Source organism: Musa acuminata, chromosome BXJ1-11 (genome assembly GCF_036884655.1).
Source record: "Musa acuminata AAA Group cultivar baxijiao chromosome BXJ1-11, Cavendish_Baxijiao_AAA, whole genome shotgun sequence".
In the NCBI taxonomy this organism is placed as follows: domain Eukaryota; kingdom Viridiplantae; phylum Streptophyta; class Magnoliopsida; order Zingiberales; family Musaceae; genus Musa; species Musa acuminata.
In genome coordinates this window covers 6,318,148-6,335,743 of record NC_088337.1, presented here as the reverse complement: position 1 = coordinate 6,335,743, position 17,596 = coordinate 6,318,148, and the positions used below count along the sequence as shown (strand labels likewise).

Here is a 17,596-nt window from a genome sequence, read left to right as displayed (position 1 = left end):
GAACGGGAAATCCAGTTTCCTGCCTTGGATGAGATAGGAAAATTCCACTCTCGTACGTGAGATGCAGTTCCCGGGTGGCCCCCACTTCACCTCACTTCTCTGGCTCTTTTACCGCAGACGACGAGACGAAGACCGACCTCTGTCTCGGCGTACCTTCTGTCCCTACCCGAGGAACAAATCGGTCACCTTCTCCCCTACCGCCACTGACCCCCGTGCGATCGTTGGGATCGAGCCAGGTATCTCGCTCCGCCCCCTCCGATCCTTCTCCAGCCCCTAATTCATAGGGTTTTCACGATTTTTTTTTTGTGATCATGTGATTCGTCGGAACCCTAAAGCATTCGCCGTGGTATCTGCCCTAGTTGAAGTAGAAATTGATTTCTGTGGACTCTCGCTTGATTGATTAAATCTAAGTGTGGAGATCTTTGGATTCTGATAGTTCAGTCTTTTTCTTCTGTTGCCTTATGTATATCTGCTAATCTTTTGGTGTTATCTGAGGGTGACTTCCTCTTGTAGACTTTGAACAGGGAACTGTACAGAACGTAATATTTCGCTTCCAGGATTTGTTACCAATCGAACATTCTTTTTCGTTCTTTGAGTTGGCGCTGCTGCTTTCCTGCAAAAGATTTTAGCCGTCTTGAATCAGATGTATCAAATTTGTGTTAGTTGATATGTAATAGGAAGATAAGATAGTTGGAGGTTTGGCAAAATATTGAAGGAGCTGAACCTTTTTTAGGTGATAAAATTCGTTGTACATTGCACCTCCGGAAATGAGTTTGGACAATGAAGATCAGGAACTGCTCGAAAGAAAATATGTATCTGAAAAGTGAGCAATTCTGTTTGCTTGTTATGTATTAGTGTTTCTGCTGGCTACTTATGTTTTTTGGCTTCTTTCAGGCAGCCTAAAGTATCATATACAAGAGAATATCTTTTGTCTTTTAGCAACTTGGATATTTGCAAAAAATTGCCCAGTGGATTTGATGCTTCAATATTGAGGTACAGTTGGTTAAAATCTACTAAGAAAGCCTTTGTTTAATTTTTTTTTCTCCTTTTAACCATTTATCAGTGGTTTTGCTGCACTTGCTGTTATTTTCTTTTAGCAGTGAGTTCGATGAAGCATCAATTATTGTAAATGAGCAACAAAGAGGTGTTGGAAGATTAACTTTTCAGAGTACAAAGCACAGTGAGTATGGATCATCACCGCCAAATAGGTTAGAAACCACAGGTAGTTTTCCTCGAGGAAACTTTGGGAGGTGGGATGCACATTCGTCTGGAACTAGCAATAAAGATGGAGATGTTCAAGCTAATCATGAAGGAAGTACTCAAGGTTTGTATGTTATCTATGTTACTATTAGTTGATAAAATTTCAAGTTGTTTTGATGCTGTAGCAGTGGCATAGTTTCATGTTGACATTATCAATACTGCAATTTTTTTTTCAGTGTTTCTTTTTTGTAGAATAATAATGTATGTGTTTTCGTCTCTTACTGTTCCCAATCCTCAACTTTTTGAAAATTGTATGTTCTGAACTCAGCAGTTGGAATTGCAGACCACATGGCATCATTTGTAATGCATATTGAAGTTCTACTGTCAGCCACCCATGTTATTGATCATAAACCTTTACAAAGTCAAACAAAGTTTTTAGTTTCTATTGGAATTCAAGAATGCTAAAAAAAAATACAGATTGGTGTATAAGACCTCATTGACCAAAAGTAAAGAATGAACAGAACAGATATCATTAAAATGCACAAGTTTATATGATGTGACCCTCTGAATACTTAAAAAGCTTGTCAATAATGGATGTGAAAATTTCCATTTTTCTGCTTAAGGAGTATCTTATATTGTCTTTTAGTTCTGTTTTTCTTTTTATGTCAAATCATTTCATTTTCAACAAACTAAGTACATTTAGGAAATCTATGATTTACATTGTTTTCATAAGGAATTGGGTGGTCTGAATTTTCTCAGTGTTACACAGTAAGATAATATTGTGCTTATGCCTTCTCTTTTTATCTGCATGTGAAAAAGGACTTATGCTTAGATAACTATCTAGTTTGTGGTGAGTTGAATTTTGTGTGTAAGCAAGTATTTCCCTTTTTTTCTTCTAGTAACAAATTTGTGATCCGTGGTACCTGTTTTATGTAATAGCCAACTATCGATAACAATATCTCCAGTGATGTCTATGATGGCATATGGTGTATGTACCTTGTGACAACTTATTGATATTTGAAACAGTTCATAAACTTGAGGACTATGGGAAAGGGGGATCAGTAATTATGTTTTAATGTCAATATCATGTATTGGTATTATTTGCTTTTGGTTTACATGATTTGTCATAAACTGCCATTGACCAAGATTTTCTGTTATTTAATTTACAATTAAAGGGAATATTAAAATTTGTGATACAAAGCAATTGCAAAGTGAACCAGACACGGATTGGACTCAACATGTGGCCAGCAAAGATATGGCCTTGTTTGGCCATAACATTGGGTCATCCTTCCATATATTGGACAACAACAGCAGTCTAGCATTGCTACAGTTTCTACTAGCCAATAAGGCGCTGAGGAACATGAGTTGGCACCTCGAGATTTACATGATCAGGTTGAGAACTAGTGGCATAGCAGTAGCCTTACTTTCAAGAGGCTTTGGGATGATGATTGCCAGCTTCAACTTGGAGTTCTACAAGCACAAGAAGAGAATTCAGCTTCCACAGAATTCCTATGCACAATAAGAGTTGAACACCAGCGGCCATACATCAGTTTAAAAGGAATAAAGGCCAAAAGCTTTGAGAGATGATCCACGAGTCCAATTGGAAAGGGAATAATGGTTGGCGACTGTTTGATGGGCAGCCAGACCCCAGTTCTCAACAATAAAGGTGTTAGCCAGTTTTGGGAACCAACCAGTCCCAATCGAACATGAGTTGGGACAGGTAGGGCCCTATTTGGACACCAGTAAAACAGTAGGGTGTTCCCATAGTTTAGCTAAGGCTCAATTAAGGATTTAGCAACAAGATGATTGTCCCACTTTAAATATGTTTTGGATTTAAATTACAGCTCAATATTGATGTAATTAAAATATTATAGTCTTATATTTACAGGATTTTGATTACTTAGTAGCGCTGTTGATGCAAAATATTATAAGGCCTAGCAAAGGCTTGAAATATATTTCATTCTTTTATATTTATAGAGTTATAGTTGGTTTAATGGCCCTTGGGAGGCTCCCCTTGAAGTAGAGATGCATTAATATCTTAATTTTTTTTACTTTGACATTCTTTTTCTGCAATCTCCAGTGTTTCATAATCAGATTTTCTGCTCTATGAATTATCTCAATAAGGACTCAGTTTTGGTTGTGCATATGAACAGAATCAGTGCCTATCCTAGTCCAAGATTGGGTTCATTTTTGGTTGACGTCACAAATCTCAGTCCTTCCATCATCTTCTGGAAGGACAACTGTCAATCTGAGAAGCTTCTTGCTTCCTCACTTGTGCGATCTTGGAGCAATCTCATGATAAATACTGGGTAGAGCTTTCATGGCAATATACTAGATTACTAGAATAGAAGAATCTGACTAACTATTTATGAATGTTGATCTTTATGTTGACTGACAGAGATTTTTTCTGTTTTTAGAAGTCGTGGTCTAATTCACCTGTTTACATGCGCTCTAAATAGGTTCTTGCCTTTTTATCTTTATAAACCGAAGTGGTTCTGCTACTCAAATGATGCAATTTTCAAATTCCAGACTCTGGTAGGCATTCTGGAACCCAATCTCGACGTTTCTTGCAACATCCTGAGCATGATGGACTTCTGGGAAGTGGTACATATCCAAGACCTTCAGGATATGCAGGATCCTCAGCACCAAGAGCTAGAATGGCTGGTCACTTTCAGCTTAATAGAACTCATGAACCTTATCAGCCCCCACGACCTTATAAGGTTAGGCTATCTGAGAATACAGATATAAAGTATAGTTCATTAAAATGTTCATTTTTCCTTATTCTCTTTATTTATAGTTTATTATCTTTGATCTTTTTCTGTTAAGTTCTGATTGTTCATATGAATGTCTTTCTGTCTCTATTGTCACATATATTGTCCTGATATAGGTCTGATCCCATAAAAAAATAAGATAATTTTATGAAAATATTCTTTGTTTCAGGCTTTACCATTTCAACGGAAGGATGATAAAGATTCATGTAATGATGAAACATTTGGTTTGGCTAATTATTCAAGTGAGGACAGAGTGGAAGAAGAGCAGAGGAGAAGAGGTACTTTATCGTAATGATGAAACATCAGTTCGTAATTACATTTGCTCAGCTTTATCTGTTCCTTGTTTATATCTTTTAAGTAATGAGACTATATACTTTTTATTATTTGGTTTTCTTTTCTTCATTATATTGACAATGCAGAGTCCTTCGAATTGATGAGAAAGGAACAACAGAAAGCACTGCAAGGGAAGCAAAAGCAGATTCCTGATAACCAAAAAGAGAAACTTGATGCTGATATTATTGCATTACTAGAGAACTCGGCTGATAAGAAAAGCATATTGAATGAAACTCACAAGGCGGATGATTCTTCTTCATTGTCTATAAATGATTCTTCCAGGCCTCCGACTATGCGAGTGCCTCTATCTCGGCCACTTGTACCGCCCGGTTTTTCTAATACAACACTGAACAAAATCCTTCCTATTCAGCCTTCAAACACTAACTCGTCGGAGGTACTAATACATAACCTTCTACGGAGTAACTGCTACTGAGAAATTTGTCATTTTTTCCTTAGGAACAGATAATTCTGGCAACTAGATGTTTTAGATCTTGCTGTCAGAGTAAGCTGGGAAATGAATCTTTATTTCACCTATTAGTGGTCTTCTTTTACTCACAGTAGTGGTATATTCATATATTGGTTCAGCACATGGTTTTGGATCTTGATACTGAATCCTATACTGGTCCCTGGCTGGATCAAAATGGGGCTGGCAAGTACTACATACCAACATGGTACACTGGCATAGTAGCTGGCACTGAGAAGGTGGGAGGAGGCCGAGAAGGAGAAGAAGAGGACGAGAACAAGGGAGAAGAGAAGAAGAGTGGAGGAGGAGAGGTACCAGGTGGGTGGCTGTGCGAGGTGAATCAGGATTGAGAGAGAGAGAGAGAGAGAGAGAGAGAGAGAGAGAGAGAGAGGGCATTAAAAAAACGATGTCTGCATGCCAATTCAAGTTTAGATCAGCAAATGTTGCCCGATAGTATATGTCCATAAGCAACAGATTTTTTTAATAGCTATTATTATCAGTGATTGCAAAAGGCGCTCGGGCGCTCGCCTAGGCACTCGGGCGAGGCGAGGCGAGGCCCGAGCGCCTCGCTAATGTCCCAGGCGGCGCGCTTCAAACAGGCGCCGCCTGGGCGCTCGCCCGAGCCCAGGCGCTGGGCGCTTCGGGCGAGTGCCTGGGTAAACCAAGGCGACCGAACCAGAATTTTAGGTCTGGTTCGGTCCTGGTTCGGTTGTTAGTTGGTTCAATCGAACCAACTAAACCGATATAACCCCAACCCTAACCTTAACCCAACACTAACCTGCTGCCGCTGCCGCTCTCGATCGCGATCGCGATCTCGTCTCCCGCTGTCGCTGCTCCCGCTGACGCTGCTCGCGCCTCCCGCGAGCCTTCCCGCTACTCGCGCCTCCCGCAAGCCCTCTCGCTGCTCGCGCCTCCTGCGAGCCCTCCCGCGAGCCCTCTCGCTGCTCGCGTCTCCTGCGAGCCTTCCCGCTGCTCGCGCCTCCCTCGAGCCCTCCCGCGAGCCTTCCCTCTGCTCGCGACTCCCGCTGCTCGCGCCTCCCGCGAGCCCTCCCAGCTGCCGCGAGCCCTCCCGCTGCTCGCGACTCCCGCGAGCCCTCCCGCTACTCACGCCTCCCGCTCCCTTTCCTTTTCCCCCCGCCGCTGCCGACGCTGCTTCCTTTCTCCGTCAAGCTCAGACTGCTCAGTATACTCTTAAATCTTAATATTAAGTTTATTTGAATTTTGAAATGATTAATTTTCATTAATAGATTAATAATATATTATTTTGATTTTAATGTTATTAATTTTGTGATTTTGTATCTTAGATTTTTTTAATTTAATAGCATATTTTTATTTAAAATTTTAAATAATTATATTTATTAATTATATTATATATTTTTATATTTTAGCGTCTCGCTTCGCTCGGGCGAGCGCCTAACGCCTCGGGCGTTTTTGGACCTTGGCGCCTTTTGGCGCCTAGCGCTTTTTAAATAACTGATTATTATATTGTTTAACGAAAGATTCAGTTGTCATATTTATTGTGCTTTTCCTTGTCTGATGTTCTGCTTATCAATGCTGAATACTAAGCACCATGGGTGATGGCAAAAGATTAAATCATCCTTTAGTAGAAAGTCTAGAGAAATGATGCTTCCATAGCCTTCTATTTCTATTAACCACATCATTAAGGAATTCTCTTAATGGTTATACTCAAGTATTTATAATAACCTAGAAGCTCAGTTCTGGATCAATATTGTGTTTTTACCATCAGTCATCATTATAATTGGCATTACTGCCATTCTCACTTTACCTTTCAGGCTAGATTTGTGGATACTGTGGACAACCTTCCTCTAGATGGCACTGATAATGGTCAAGAAAAGAGGAACCAAACAGATCCATTCTTGAACAACAGAATGCTAAACAATGGCTCTATATCTGATGTCCTTGTCAATGACACAGATAAAATTGCGATTCCAGCATCAGGTCTTGAAGTTATGAAGCTGTTAGCAGATGCTGAAAACATATCCTGTGCAGCCTCTGGTCTTCACAAAACAAACAAAGTTTGTGAAGGAATCCTAGAGAATGATGATTCAGGCAAAAATGAGAAGACTTCTGAGATTACACACACACTTGTTGAGGATAGTTCTCTGTTAATTCTGGAAAAGTTGCTTGGTCATTCTCTGTCAAAAAGTTCTGGCAGTCCAATTTCCTCTGAGGTATATGATTATGATCATCTTTTCTTTCTTCTGTACATTTTTTTTATAAACGTTCTATACCTTCCTACCTTTCTTTAGATATAATGGTTGTCGTATGAAACTATGTATTAAATAGAACATGTGCTCATCAAATTGCTGTATTCTTTTCTTGTACATCATGCTCATTAGGTTCTGCTATACCTGAAGTTCACCTATAGTGGGATATGAACATTTTCAGTTATTAACCTTCTTGAGAATGTTTTTTCCTGAATCAAACTATTATCATGAGGACTTCAAAAGTACATATGTTGAACATGGACACTCGTCAGATGCTTCCAGATAATATGACTTTTTTTATCATTAACATTTATTTATGTTAATATATTATATACATAGAATACTTAACTAGTATGCAGAAAACTTTAGGACTTGTTGAAAATTGGCATATATGTATTTGAATTACTCTTATGAATATTTACTACCTGTTTATGTAGTTGTTATGATGCTTATATATTTCATACATGATGATCATAGATTGTCATATTATACAAAATATAAAAATTTCAATTTCACATGAAAATATACATGTATCAATTGCCATGTGCATGCTGTGTCATAGCTTTTTTTCACAGGATCTGCCATGTTTGTGTATGTGCATCTGTCCATGCTTCTTTGAGATCAAAGAGTTGGATGTGCTGTTTTACTTTTATTTGTGTTGGTGATAACTAAATGAATTTATGAGTTATGACATTACTCTAGTAGGGGTGAGGTATGTGCTCCACAAATTTGGAAAAAAAGCTGCATTTCAGGAGGATTACCGGCATTCAGAATTTTATAATCTATACTATCAAAAAGTATTACTTGTTTTTAGTTGCATCCAGAGAAAAACAATCAAGGGGCCCAGATGTTCAAATTGGGTTCCGCAGCTTAATTATCTGTATCCTAATCTGATCATGACTATGGTAATGTTCCTGTAGTCAGAAACCTAAACCCTGATTTTCCTGAGATCTAATAGACCAACTTTTGATGTGAAGAGGTCTATCAAGCTTCTGCTCGAGAATGCTTTGTGAAAAGTTCTTAATACATATGGAAAAACTTTGAGGACCACAAAACATATTTCAATTTCTCATTTGTGTTTTTTAAGTAAAAGCTTTGAAATCAATGCAGAAGTCATGGTTGTCAAATACATTTCTATATGTCTTTTTTATAAGTACTTGTGCTATATCTGGCAATTTCATAAGTAAATATTTTGCTTCCATGTTTCCTAAAGCAACTTTTCATTCAGTTCAGACTCATGAATTCTGACCTTTGGATGGTCCCTCCAGACTGACAGTTCACTGCCTCTCATACTCTGTGACAGTTCTTATCATCCGTCGTCCCATATTGATCATGCTTTCTGGAATATACTCATTTAAGTTCTAAATGAATATAAGTAGGAAAAAAAGTGCATGTTAGAATAACTAAGATACAATGTCATGAATTAAGGGTAAAAAGGAGCATATTAGAGAAGGTTCAGTGAACCCATATATTCATTGCTACTTTTTATTGCACAAATATCTAGAACTATTATTTTTTACTTGTAATTTGTTATTATAAAATTATTTGCAATCTGCATTGCTCAATTATAGCTGTCATTTTTTTAGTCTTTTTTGAGCCAAATCCTGTTATCTTTTATTAGTAATTCAAGCAGTTGACTTGAGAGAAAAAAGCTGGACTTAGGGGTTTAGGCATTTAAGTGCTCCTGTGGTTGCTTGGCCTAAAATTTCAAAAGCTCTTGGTGCCTTTTGTTGGTGGGGGTAGCTGAATGGCCTAGGCAGCTGCCATTGACAACCTTTTCCTGCCATGACTTGTGCACTATGTCACATTGATGTGCTTTGCTGGCCAAGTGTCAATCAGCATTGTATCACAATGTAAATGTGTTTTGAGATATTCTTATACTAGTTGTTGACATACTTAGAATTTCTTTTGTCGACAGATCTATTATAATATGTCCTGACATATGTATGCCTTTGACATGAGCGCCATCATCTTCATGATTTTCCTCTCTTAAAACTTGTGTCACTTGTACATGAAACAGATTTTCTATTGTTTCATTGTTGCATAAAGGACATACGATTGAATTTCAGGTTAAGAATTCCCAACCATAAAGTTACAAGTAATTTGGATTCTTGCAATTTTGTAGATTGCTTATACTTTATTCACTTTTTTTATCTATTTGAATTGTCAAGAGTATTGTCTGTGTTCATCTCTTTGTTTATTCTACATACATATGCACATACAACTGTAATAATGACTTATATATGTCTACATGTGTGCCTGAGTATAGACACGAGAAAGTCTTAACCTATATATGACTGATAAGGAGCTTAAGTGACCAAATTGTTGTGTTGTTTTCCAGAATCAAGATTTTAAAACAGATGAAGAGACATGGGTTCCTACAATTTCTGAATCTTCTAAATTTGCTAGTTGGTTTGTCAAAGAAGGTAAACCTTATCCTGTTCATGCCTTGTAGGAGAATCTTGTTCTTTGCTTGAATGGTAATCTAATATTTCATATTCTGATGTCCTCACAGAAAACAAGCATTTGGATGATTTCTCATCAAAAGACTTGCTCACTATGATTGTGAATAACGAGAACATTGGGTCACCAGCTTCTGTGGATTCTTCTAACAAAGCGATTGAGCATATGGCACCAAGCTTACCATTCAAACATAGTGATATGACAAAGAAGCTTGATGCATCTCCTGCACCTAGTCCTGTTGTACTCACATGTGAGGACCTTGAGCAGTTAATCTTGACTGACACTAAAGGCAGCAGTTCAAATCTGCCGCATGCTGTTCTGGGAACGGGGATGACAAAAGATGGAAAATTGGAACGGCAAAAATCTGAAGTTGATGATCATGCGTCACAACATCTTCTTTCTTTATTACAGAAGGGGACAAAGAAAGAGAAAGAGATGGTATCAGTAACATCTCCTGCTCTGGAAATTGGATCGCTTGAAAGATTTTCCATAACTGACACATGTTCTGGTGTTAATCTTGGGATTGTTGAGTCCAATTCTTGCAACTCTGAGACAGTGTCCAGCTCTGAGAAGAACCTAACACTCGAAGCATTATTTGGGTCAGCATTTATGAGTGAGCTCCAATCTGCTCAAGCTCCAGTCTCTGTACAAAGAGTTGTGGATGATGGAGTCAACACTACTGCCATTCCGACATCGCTTGGATTGCCATTTCCAAGTCCAGGTATTAGTTTCTTAACTTCTAATTCTCGTGATTATCAACCAAACAAGCCCATTCATGAAATAGATATGGTATTTTTGAACTTTGTTAAAGATGTCCAATGTATTCTTGGCGTTGGCAAAGAGCAAAGAAACTCTCCTGTTGAGGACTTGAAATTTAGTGCTGCTGATTTTGAAGAAAAAGCTCCAGAAACGCACTTGCCAGATGAGCATAGTTTGATTTCTGTGAGTGATTCTTTGGACGCTGTAACCTCTGACCCTTTTATCTTTTTGAATACCAATAAAAGTGAGCATCTATTATCCTGAAAAGAATGTTGAGCGTCTCAATGATAAATGCTATTCAAGAGATGCAGAATGCATCCGACCATCTGGTCTGGATGGCTTACCTTCTTTTTGGAGCCTGCATGACCTGGTTGGTTCTGATTCTTTTTGCCATCATTTACAGGGAATGACATCTTCTCAGTTACCTCATAGGATCAATCGTGCGAGGCCTCTTGACCCAGGGTTGGATCCTCTTAATAGGAATCAACAGATGAAGTCTATGGGTCCTGAAGGCATCCATCATGGCCCTTACCTTAATTTTCCTGAAAATATTGTTCCATATAATAATCCACATCATGGGAGCGATCCACGCATCAATCCTGCTGCCTATAATTTGATGTTGCAGCAGATGCCAATTCCGGGAAACTTTCCCCAACAGGTATTTCTTCAAGGTTTGCCAAGAGGTGTACCGCTATCTCATCCCATGAATCATATGCAAGGGTACATACCCAAGATCAGCAATGTGCACAATATGTCATTACATCATCAGCAGCCAAATTATGATGGCTTGGGAATGGGAATGCAAGGTAAAGTTTCTACTACTCTCCGTGTCTTCCCTATTGGTTTGGTTCACTAACGTTATAATTTAATTTTATTTGGAACCTTGTGTGACCCTGATGTGGAGCAGATTCCTAGTCTGCTTGTTGTTTGTATGAATTAAGAATGAACTTCAGCGGTATGGCAAGACTATTGTGGCTAATTCTTGTACTTGCCACTTTGCAGAAGTGTAGTAAAATTCAGCTGCATGACTGAAATGCACAGCAGTTAAGAGTAGATTGTCAATTGTTCAGTAATTGGATTTCATATTTTAGTACACCCATACTGTAATTGTATATAGGCAATGCCAGAGTGCAAACAAACATCCAGCACGTCTGAATGTTCTAGATCCTGCTATGTATTAGCCATTATGTCTTCGTGATCTCAGTAAAGTTCTAATGCATTTTATTTTTCTATCTTTTTGTTTATATTTGTGGATTAAGCCTGCATGTGTTTTCGTTTGTTTATATTTTCCTTTATGTTTATCTTTTTGTTTATATTTTTCTATCTTCTTTCTGATATTTGTTATATTCTCCTTTTGTTTTCAACATGCAGGATCTCTTGTTGGAAGTGGCAGAAAAAATCATCCGGAGGCATTTCAGAGGCTGATCGAGATGGAACTGAGAGCTAATGCAAAACCAGTTCACCCTGCGGCTGCTGGCAACATTCCTGATATGTATGGTCCCGAATTAGGAATGAGCTTTAGGTATAGTTGACTATTAACAATGTAGTGCTTTCATATCACCAGAAGGTTGTTGAACCCCTTGTCTGTGCCTCGGTGGATGATGTTTTTTTTTCTTTTTTTTAATGCTGGTGTCTTTTTGCATTGTGTATGATAGCTTTTCGAATAGCCTCAACAGGAGGTCTGTGTATGTTGAACTCTCCCCTCCCAGAAGAAGAACAAAGAAGTAGGATGTAGTTGATGGCGATCCAGATGAGAGGGAGTCGGTTCTTTTTTTGTACTGTGTCAGTAGCTCATTAGAACAAAACTTTTTAAGGTTCTGCTCTAAGCCTCTAGACTGTTTTAGTGTCGGCAAGAGGACATGGTAGGGTTTGATATCGGTGCAATGCTAAGACTCTTTTTGCAGAGATCATAGCTGATCGCCATGCAGTTGGCACAGCTGCGTGCATTCTGTACTTACTGTGTCGTCCAGGTTTCGTGTTCTGTTCCTTTGCATGGGCGTCATGGTGCCTGATAAATTCTCAACTGTTTCATGGATCATAATGTTTCTGTACCGATATGGCTGTAGTTGAAAACATTTATATTAAATCTAAAGTCTCATACCAAAATAAAATAAATTTATAAAAAAAAGGTGTTTGAGAATTTGCTTAAGATTTCAAGCCAATTGTTAAAGAATATTATAGATAACTCTCAACGCCGAGTCCGTTGATGCAATGTCAACGGACGATGACGCGTTCATACAACAATGAGTGCTCACCGAGGAATGCGTCCTGCGGACATTTTGCCTTCGGCGGATGTAAACTGCGACTGCGGCGATGGCGCATAGGGACCGCCAACGACGACATAGCACATGACCCATCTGCTTCTTCTTCGGGTGGTCTTCTGCATCTTTCAGCATCAATGTCTGTCAAGATCACGATGCAAATCACGCATTTAAACCTACAACAACCCGGGGGAGGTCACCCTCAAGCTGTTTAAGGTAGCTTCACATTCGCAATGTATGGAGTGCAAGCAATGTATACTGACCTGAGAGTCATTTTTGTTGGAACAATAACTATAGCCCTATCAAGATATCCCTACTGCCCCCTTCACTTCCCACTCAGTAAGGACATCATCCAATCATGGCAATTTTCCACACCAGCATCCAAGAAATTTAAGTTTTAGAGCAAGCATCCTTTCTAGTCATATATAATATCACTTCCTAAATGAAGAAAAGGTGCCCTCCAAATACATCGAAAGTAGGAAGCTTCCCCTTCGTGTTTAGAAAGGTATCCTAAAGCTGAAAGTAATATATATAACAAAATAACACTGATGATAAAATTACTGAGATATCAGTGACATTATTTGATTATTAGGAAAGATTCATTTGTCATGATTGACTAAAATATCAGTCTCACATCACTAAATTACTATTCTAATGACAGTGAAAGATCACCGGGAATGGGCCCAACGCAATGGCAAAAACTTGATTTGACTTTTCATGTTAGCTTAGACTTGAATTGCTTGTGCTAAGCCCTTGAAGGACTCATATAAAATTCTTCAAGAAATCTAATACCTGAATCTTAATCACAAGAAGTTATTCCTCCAAGAATAAAGTATGATTGCTGTTTAGTCCTACATCCGCTCGGATACCATAATGAATCCATTTGACTCGTCTAATAAGATTAATTAGATCAGAGTATACTAGTAATCACACTCTCCCACGCCCATGCCAAGCTCCGTACGTGACGCACCTTCCGCCATGCACGCGCACACAACGCGGGCTGCTTCACAGCGTGTGCACGTTTATCGCGCGACCAAGACCACCAAAACCACCCGCCGCTTGCGCACCCGCTCCGCCCGGCTGAGCGAATCCTAGGAACCCCACTTGTGTCCGATCCATTCAGCACAGGAGTTGGTGGGAACCGGGTAACGTAGAGAATCTTCTGCTCAACGAGATTTCGCGGGAATTCCTCTGCCACCGGCGAATGTCCATGTCGGAAGAGACAAGTGTCCTCGCCATTGCGATCCTCGGATGCGTGTCCTTTTGTGAGCATCTCCACCGTAAAGCGGCCAGGGTGCCCCACGGTAACACTTTCCCATCGCTTCAAAAGACTTGAATCCCGAAGAGTAATTCCAGAGAGAGAGAGAGAGAGAGAGAGACCATAACACGCAGTAAGGATGTCTTTATATAGAGACCACGAAATCTTCGTGTAAAGACTACAAGACCGGTGGTTTGAGGTGTGGTTTGGTGGCTGAGGCACCTGAGCTCGTGTTAGGTAGGAAAGGAGGAGGTGGGTTCATGGAGGAACTCTTCATCATCTCCGGGAACTTTTTGGTGCAGGTCACGTATGGGGTGTACATGGTGTTCCTGAATGGCGTCTTTAATGCCGGCGTCAACCCGTTGTTCCTCGTTGTCTTCGGGAACTCGGTCACCGCCGTCGTCCTCCTCCCCTTTGCCCTAGCTTTCGAGAAGTGTGTTGCCTCTCTGTTGCGGTCTGGTACCTGTTCTACGCTTGGGACTGATGCCCTCTTTATTGCATACACAGGAAGAAATGGCCGACCAGGTTGAGTGCCACGCTGTTGTCTCATTTTCTTCTGCTTTCCTTGGGAGGGTAAGGATTTCTGCATGTATACTTCCTAATTAGCATTTCTTAGAAATAATTGCTGAATCTACCTGCATGCCCACCCTCTCTCTCTCTCTCTCTCTCTCTCTCTCTCTCTCAAGTTTTCTGTGCCCAACTGTTCCCATCAAGGCCAGAGAGATGCGAATCATTTATGAACTAGCAGCGATGAATATATGAAGAATGTCACAAGTGAGATTCTAGTGAGATTAGGAATCTATAGATGAACTTAACTCTGTATCTTGTGCTGCTCATCAGGGTGACCTTATTTCAAGCTCTAATGTTGGTGGGAATCAAGAAAGCATCTCCAGATGTTGCCTCTGCAATGCCTAACTTGACTCCTGGTCTCATCTTCATAATTTCAGCCTGCCTCAGGTACCCAATAAACAAGTTTATGAGATCTGAAAGCATGCATGTAAGCTTGCAATACTTCAATCGAGGGTTTTGCTTATGATACTGACAAAGCAATGTTTGGGTGGTCTTGCAGGTTTGAGAAGTTTGATGCATGTTGCTGGTACAGTAGAGCCAAGATCATGGGGACTCTGGTGTGCTTGGCTGGGGTATTCACAATGTGCTTCTTGCAGGGCACATCTGAGACACCAAGGTTGGCAAACAATTGGTCATTTCTCTTGGCTAAGCCCTTGACATTGGACAAGGCCATCAACAGAGACTGGGTGCTAGGCTGCTTCTATCTTTTGGCAGGGGTTTTTATCTTGTCCTGCACCACTGTTCTGCAGGTTTTCTTTTTTTCTTGTTGCTAGCTTTCAATCCTAATTTTGCTACTTAGTCAGTCACAATCTTAGCTTTCAAGATTTAGTCATTTTTATCAGCGACTGAAGTCTCATGTTTCTCCTTTTCTATCTTTTATACAAGTGGTTAATTTCATTTATTTAACCAGCATATTAGTGTTTATGATAATGATGCTTATTGTGAAGCTAAACAAAAGCTAATTAAAGGGGAAAAAAAAACCAAAAGCTTAATTATACAGAGGAGAAATAAATGGTTGCAGATGTTGAACAGGGAGAACAGAGGATATATATGATGATCAACTATTTTTATGCAAAGATTTTTTATGGGTTTCTTGATATTTCTGTCTAATACCAAAGGAAGTACAGTGAAGAGCAATCTGGAGTTGAGCATGACAAAACATGTATGCTGCTTGCAGGCTGCAACCATGCTAAAATTTCCAGCACCCTTGTCCTTGGTTGTCATAACCTCTGTGATGGGCTCCTCTCTCACTGCACTGCTGCAGCTCATAACTGAAGGCAAGATCAGTGTTGGTCCTACCACCATGAGCATCACAAGCATTGTGGCAATTGTGCTTCTGGTATATGCTATTCTCTCTGTATTTTTCTAGTCATCTCTGTAGCAGCTTGAACGCTTATTGAGGACTGATCTCATGTAGCATCAAAACATTCTTTTTTCAGCCATAATTGGTGATAATTGTGGTTCTTATGGCATGCAGGGTGGAGTTGCGATGGGCACATGCATGGCATTCCAAGGCTGGTGCATCACTAAGAAGGGTCCAGTCCTGGTTTCCATCTTCTGCCCCATCCAAACAGTCAGCACTGTTGTTGTTTCAGCTGCACTCTTAGGACAGATCATTAGCCTCGGAAGGTATCAGTGTTTCCAACTCAAGTATAATTCCTGCAGCTCCCATTTGTAGACTTTTAATTAGCATAGTTGTTATAGCTTTATCGAGTATAATTCCTGTAGCATGGTGATGGAAGAAGAGTCCTGACCAGAGAGCACATCATCCTCTTTTGCAGCCTAGCAGGAATAGTCCTCATGTTTGCAGGACTGTACATTGTTTTGTGGGCAAAGAAGAATGAAACTTTCAGCATGCTTGATGTGGATGCTGAGCCAGAGGTGCTTGTTGAAGATGTTGAGAAGCCACTGCTGTCTTAACTCCAGGGGCAAAGTAGAACTAGTGTGAGATATGCACTAACTCGGTCATAAAATGCAGAGTCCATGAGACCTGCTTTGACAAGGTTCTGCCTTGATGGAGAAGAAGAATGAACCATACCTTATCTGATGTACTCAGAGCACCACCATCATGTAAAGTCTAGCTTCTTTATGCAAATCATATGATAGTTTAGCTAGTGATCTAAGATTGGGCTATCAAATGATTTGCCACGAAGATTATGGGTTGCCACATGGCAGGCTCCTCCACCGCCGCCAGCCTCTAGCGCCCTTGCGCGTCGCTCGTGCCACTGAAAAGCCGACGCCCTGGATCGCGGCATGCCGTCTTTGCATGGCGGGAACAGCGGCATCGCGGCCATGGGGGCGGCGGAGGAAATGCTGCCCTCTGAGGGGGTTGAGAAAGGAGTGCATGAAGGGCAAAGGTGGCCTTGAGAACGAGGGGTGCGGCGGCGGAGATCCGCGAGGCAGGAAACCGCCTCTGGCTCGGCAGGTTGAAGACGGCGCTGGAGGCGGGCGTCTGTGGCCGGCTTCTAGGAACACGAATCATAAAGCTATCGGACATGACCAAAACAAACGGCCCATGATTCACTTCCCGCAAAACAAATGGGCCGGATTGGGTTGGGTCGAACAAAATCGAGCTCAACACAGAGTCAACGCAAACATGTCGACTTGACCCACAATCTTCGTCATTTTAGCCCATAAGAAATCTTGACCCAATTTGCACAGTAGGTAGGTTGCAATGAATGTTTTACGTTTGTATCAGCATAAGGAGAATTTAGATGCGTGATTTGGTCGAAAAAAAATTGATCTTATTGAATGTTGTCTATTTTGTCTTACTGTCTTAATATCTTGAGAGAATTAATTATGGGGCGGCCACAAGGTCCAAAAAAATGATTGGCAAACGTTAGCTCATGTGAATACTGTTGCCTTTGATCGATGAATGCAAGTCAAGTGCATGCAATTTCGGTAAGCCAAACAAAATAAATGAAACCACATTGTGTCGACTAATATTGGGCATATCAAAACTTAGGGATACATAAGAAATTTATAGAAGAATAAAATCTTAATTATCAAAGTTTTCTTCTTTCACGAGAACTCCTCGTAGTATTAGGATTCTTTATCTCATTAGGATGTTGATTTCAGAAATCCCAAAATACTTATCAATCTCAATAATTAAAAATAATATCTTTGATCAATGCACTCAACCTATCACTACTAGATCAGACATGACTAATTCGATCATCAATGTTTTTATTGATCACGAAACCAACAGTGCTAAGGTTGGTTGTTTGTCCAAACAATTAATCAAAATTGGTAGGAAGTGTCATCTTCATGCCAAGCATGAGCTTTAGTAC

The 17,596-nt window shown here is 40.1% G+C and overlaps 2 protein-coding genes across 7 annotated transcripts; both read left to right on the top strand.

Annotated features, from left to right (window-relative positions):
• The first annotated feature begins 85 nt into the window (after positions 1–85).
• LOC135597069 (uncharacterized) lies at positions 86–12,122 on the top strand. 4 transcript variants are annotated; one of them, XM_065089516.1, is made up of 13 exons: positions 86–236; positions 734–823; positions 895–993; positions 1,101–1,324; positions 3,730–3,920; positions 4,141–4,249; positions 4,391–4,698; positions 6,561–6,959; positions 9,337–9,421; positions 9,511–10,179; positions 10,270–10,400; positions 10,621–11,023; positions 11,589–12,122. In XM_065089516.1, the coding sequence occupies exons 2-13, from the start codon at positions 768–770 to the stop codon at positions 11,747–11,749; spliced, it is 2,835 nt and encodes a 944-aa protein (XP_064945588.1). In that variant the 5' UTR covers positions 86–236; positions 734–767; the 3' UTR covers positions 11,750–12,122. The 4 variants fall into 4 exon arrangements, with proteins under 4 accessions (XP_064945588.1, XP_064945587.1, XP_064945586.1 ...); XM_065089515.1 differs by having other exon boundaries at positions 1,098–1,324; XM_065089514.1 differs by having other exon boundaries at positions 9,511–10,400.
• Positions 12,123–13,834: 1,712 nt separating this feature from the next.
• On the top strand, positions 13,835–16,983 carry LOC103970653 (WAT1-related protein At5g47470-like). Of its 3 annotated transcripts, none has more exons than XM_009384519.3 (8): positions 13,835–13,973; positions 14,039–14,169; positions 14,244–14,309; positions 14,577–14,693; positions 14,806–15,055; positions 15,484–15,645; positions 15,784–15,935; positions 16,088–16,429. In XM_009384519.3, exons 2-8 carry the CDS (start codon positions 14,057–14,059, stop codon positions 16,224–16,226), a joined length of 999 nt encoding a protein of 332 aa, XP_009382794.2. In that variant the 5' UTR covers positions 13,835–13,973; positions 14,039–14,056; the 3' UTR covers positions 16,227–16,429. The 3 variants fall into 3 exon arrangements, 2 of the variants coding, with proteins under 2 accessions (XP_009382794.2, XP_009382793.2); XR_010480965.1 differs by adding an exon at positions 16,482–16,983 and having other exon boundaries at positions 13,902–14,169; positions 16,088–16,376; XM_009384518.3 differs by having other exon boundaries at positions 13,902–14,169.
• Positions 16,984–17,596: the final 613 nt, after the last annotated feature.

Coding starts and splice junctions, on each gene's coding strand:
- LOC135597069 (XM_065089513.1), top strand. CDS start 768: ATGAGTTTGGACAATGAAGATCAGGAACTGCTCGAAAGAAAATATGTA. Junction 994..1,097: donor TTTGATGCTTCAATATTGAG/GTACAGTTGGTT, acceptor ATTTTCTTTTAG/CAGTGAGTTCGATGAAGCAT. Junction 4,699..6,560: donor CAAACACTAACTCGTCGGAG/GTACTAATACAT, acceptor TTTACCTTTCAG/GCTAGATTTGTGGATACTGT.
- LOC103970653 (XM_009384518.3), top strand. CDS start 13,997: ATGGAGGAACTCTTCATCATCTCCGGGAACTTTTTGGTGCAGGTCACG. Junction 14,170..14,243: donor TTTGCCCTAGCTTTCGAGAA/GTGTGTTGCCTC, acceptor TTGCATACACAG/GAAGAAATGGCCGACCAGGT. Junction 14,310..14,576: donor CTTCTGCTTTCCTTGGGAGG/GTAAGGATTTCT, acceptor GCTGCTCATCAG/GGTGACCTTATTTCAAGCTC.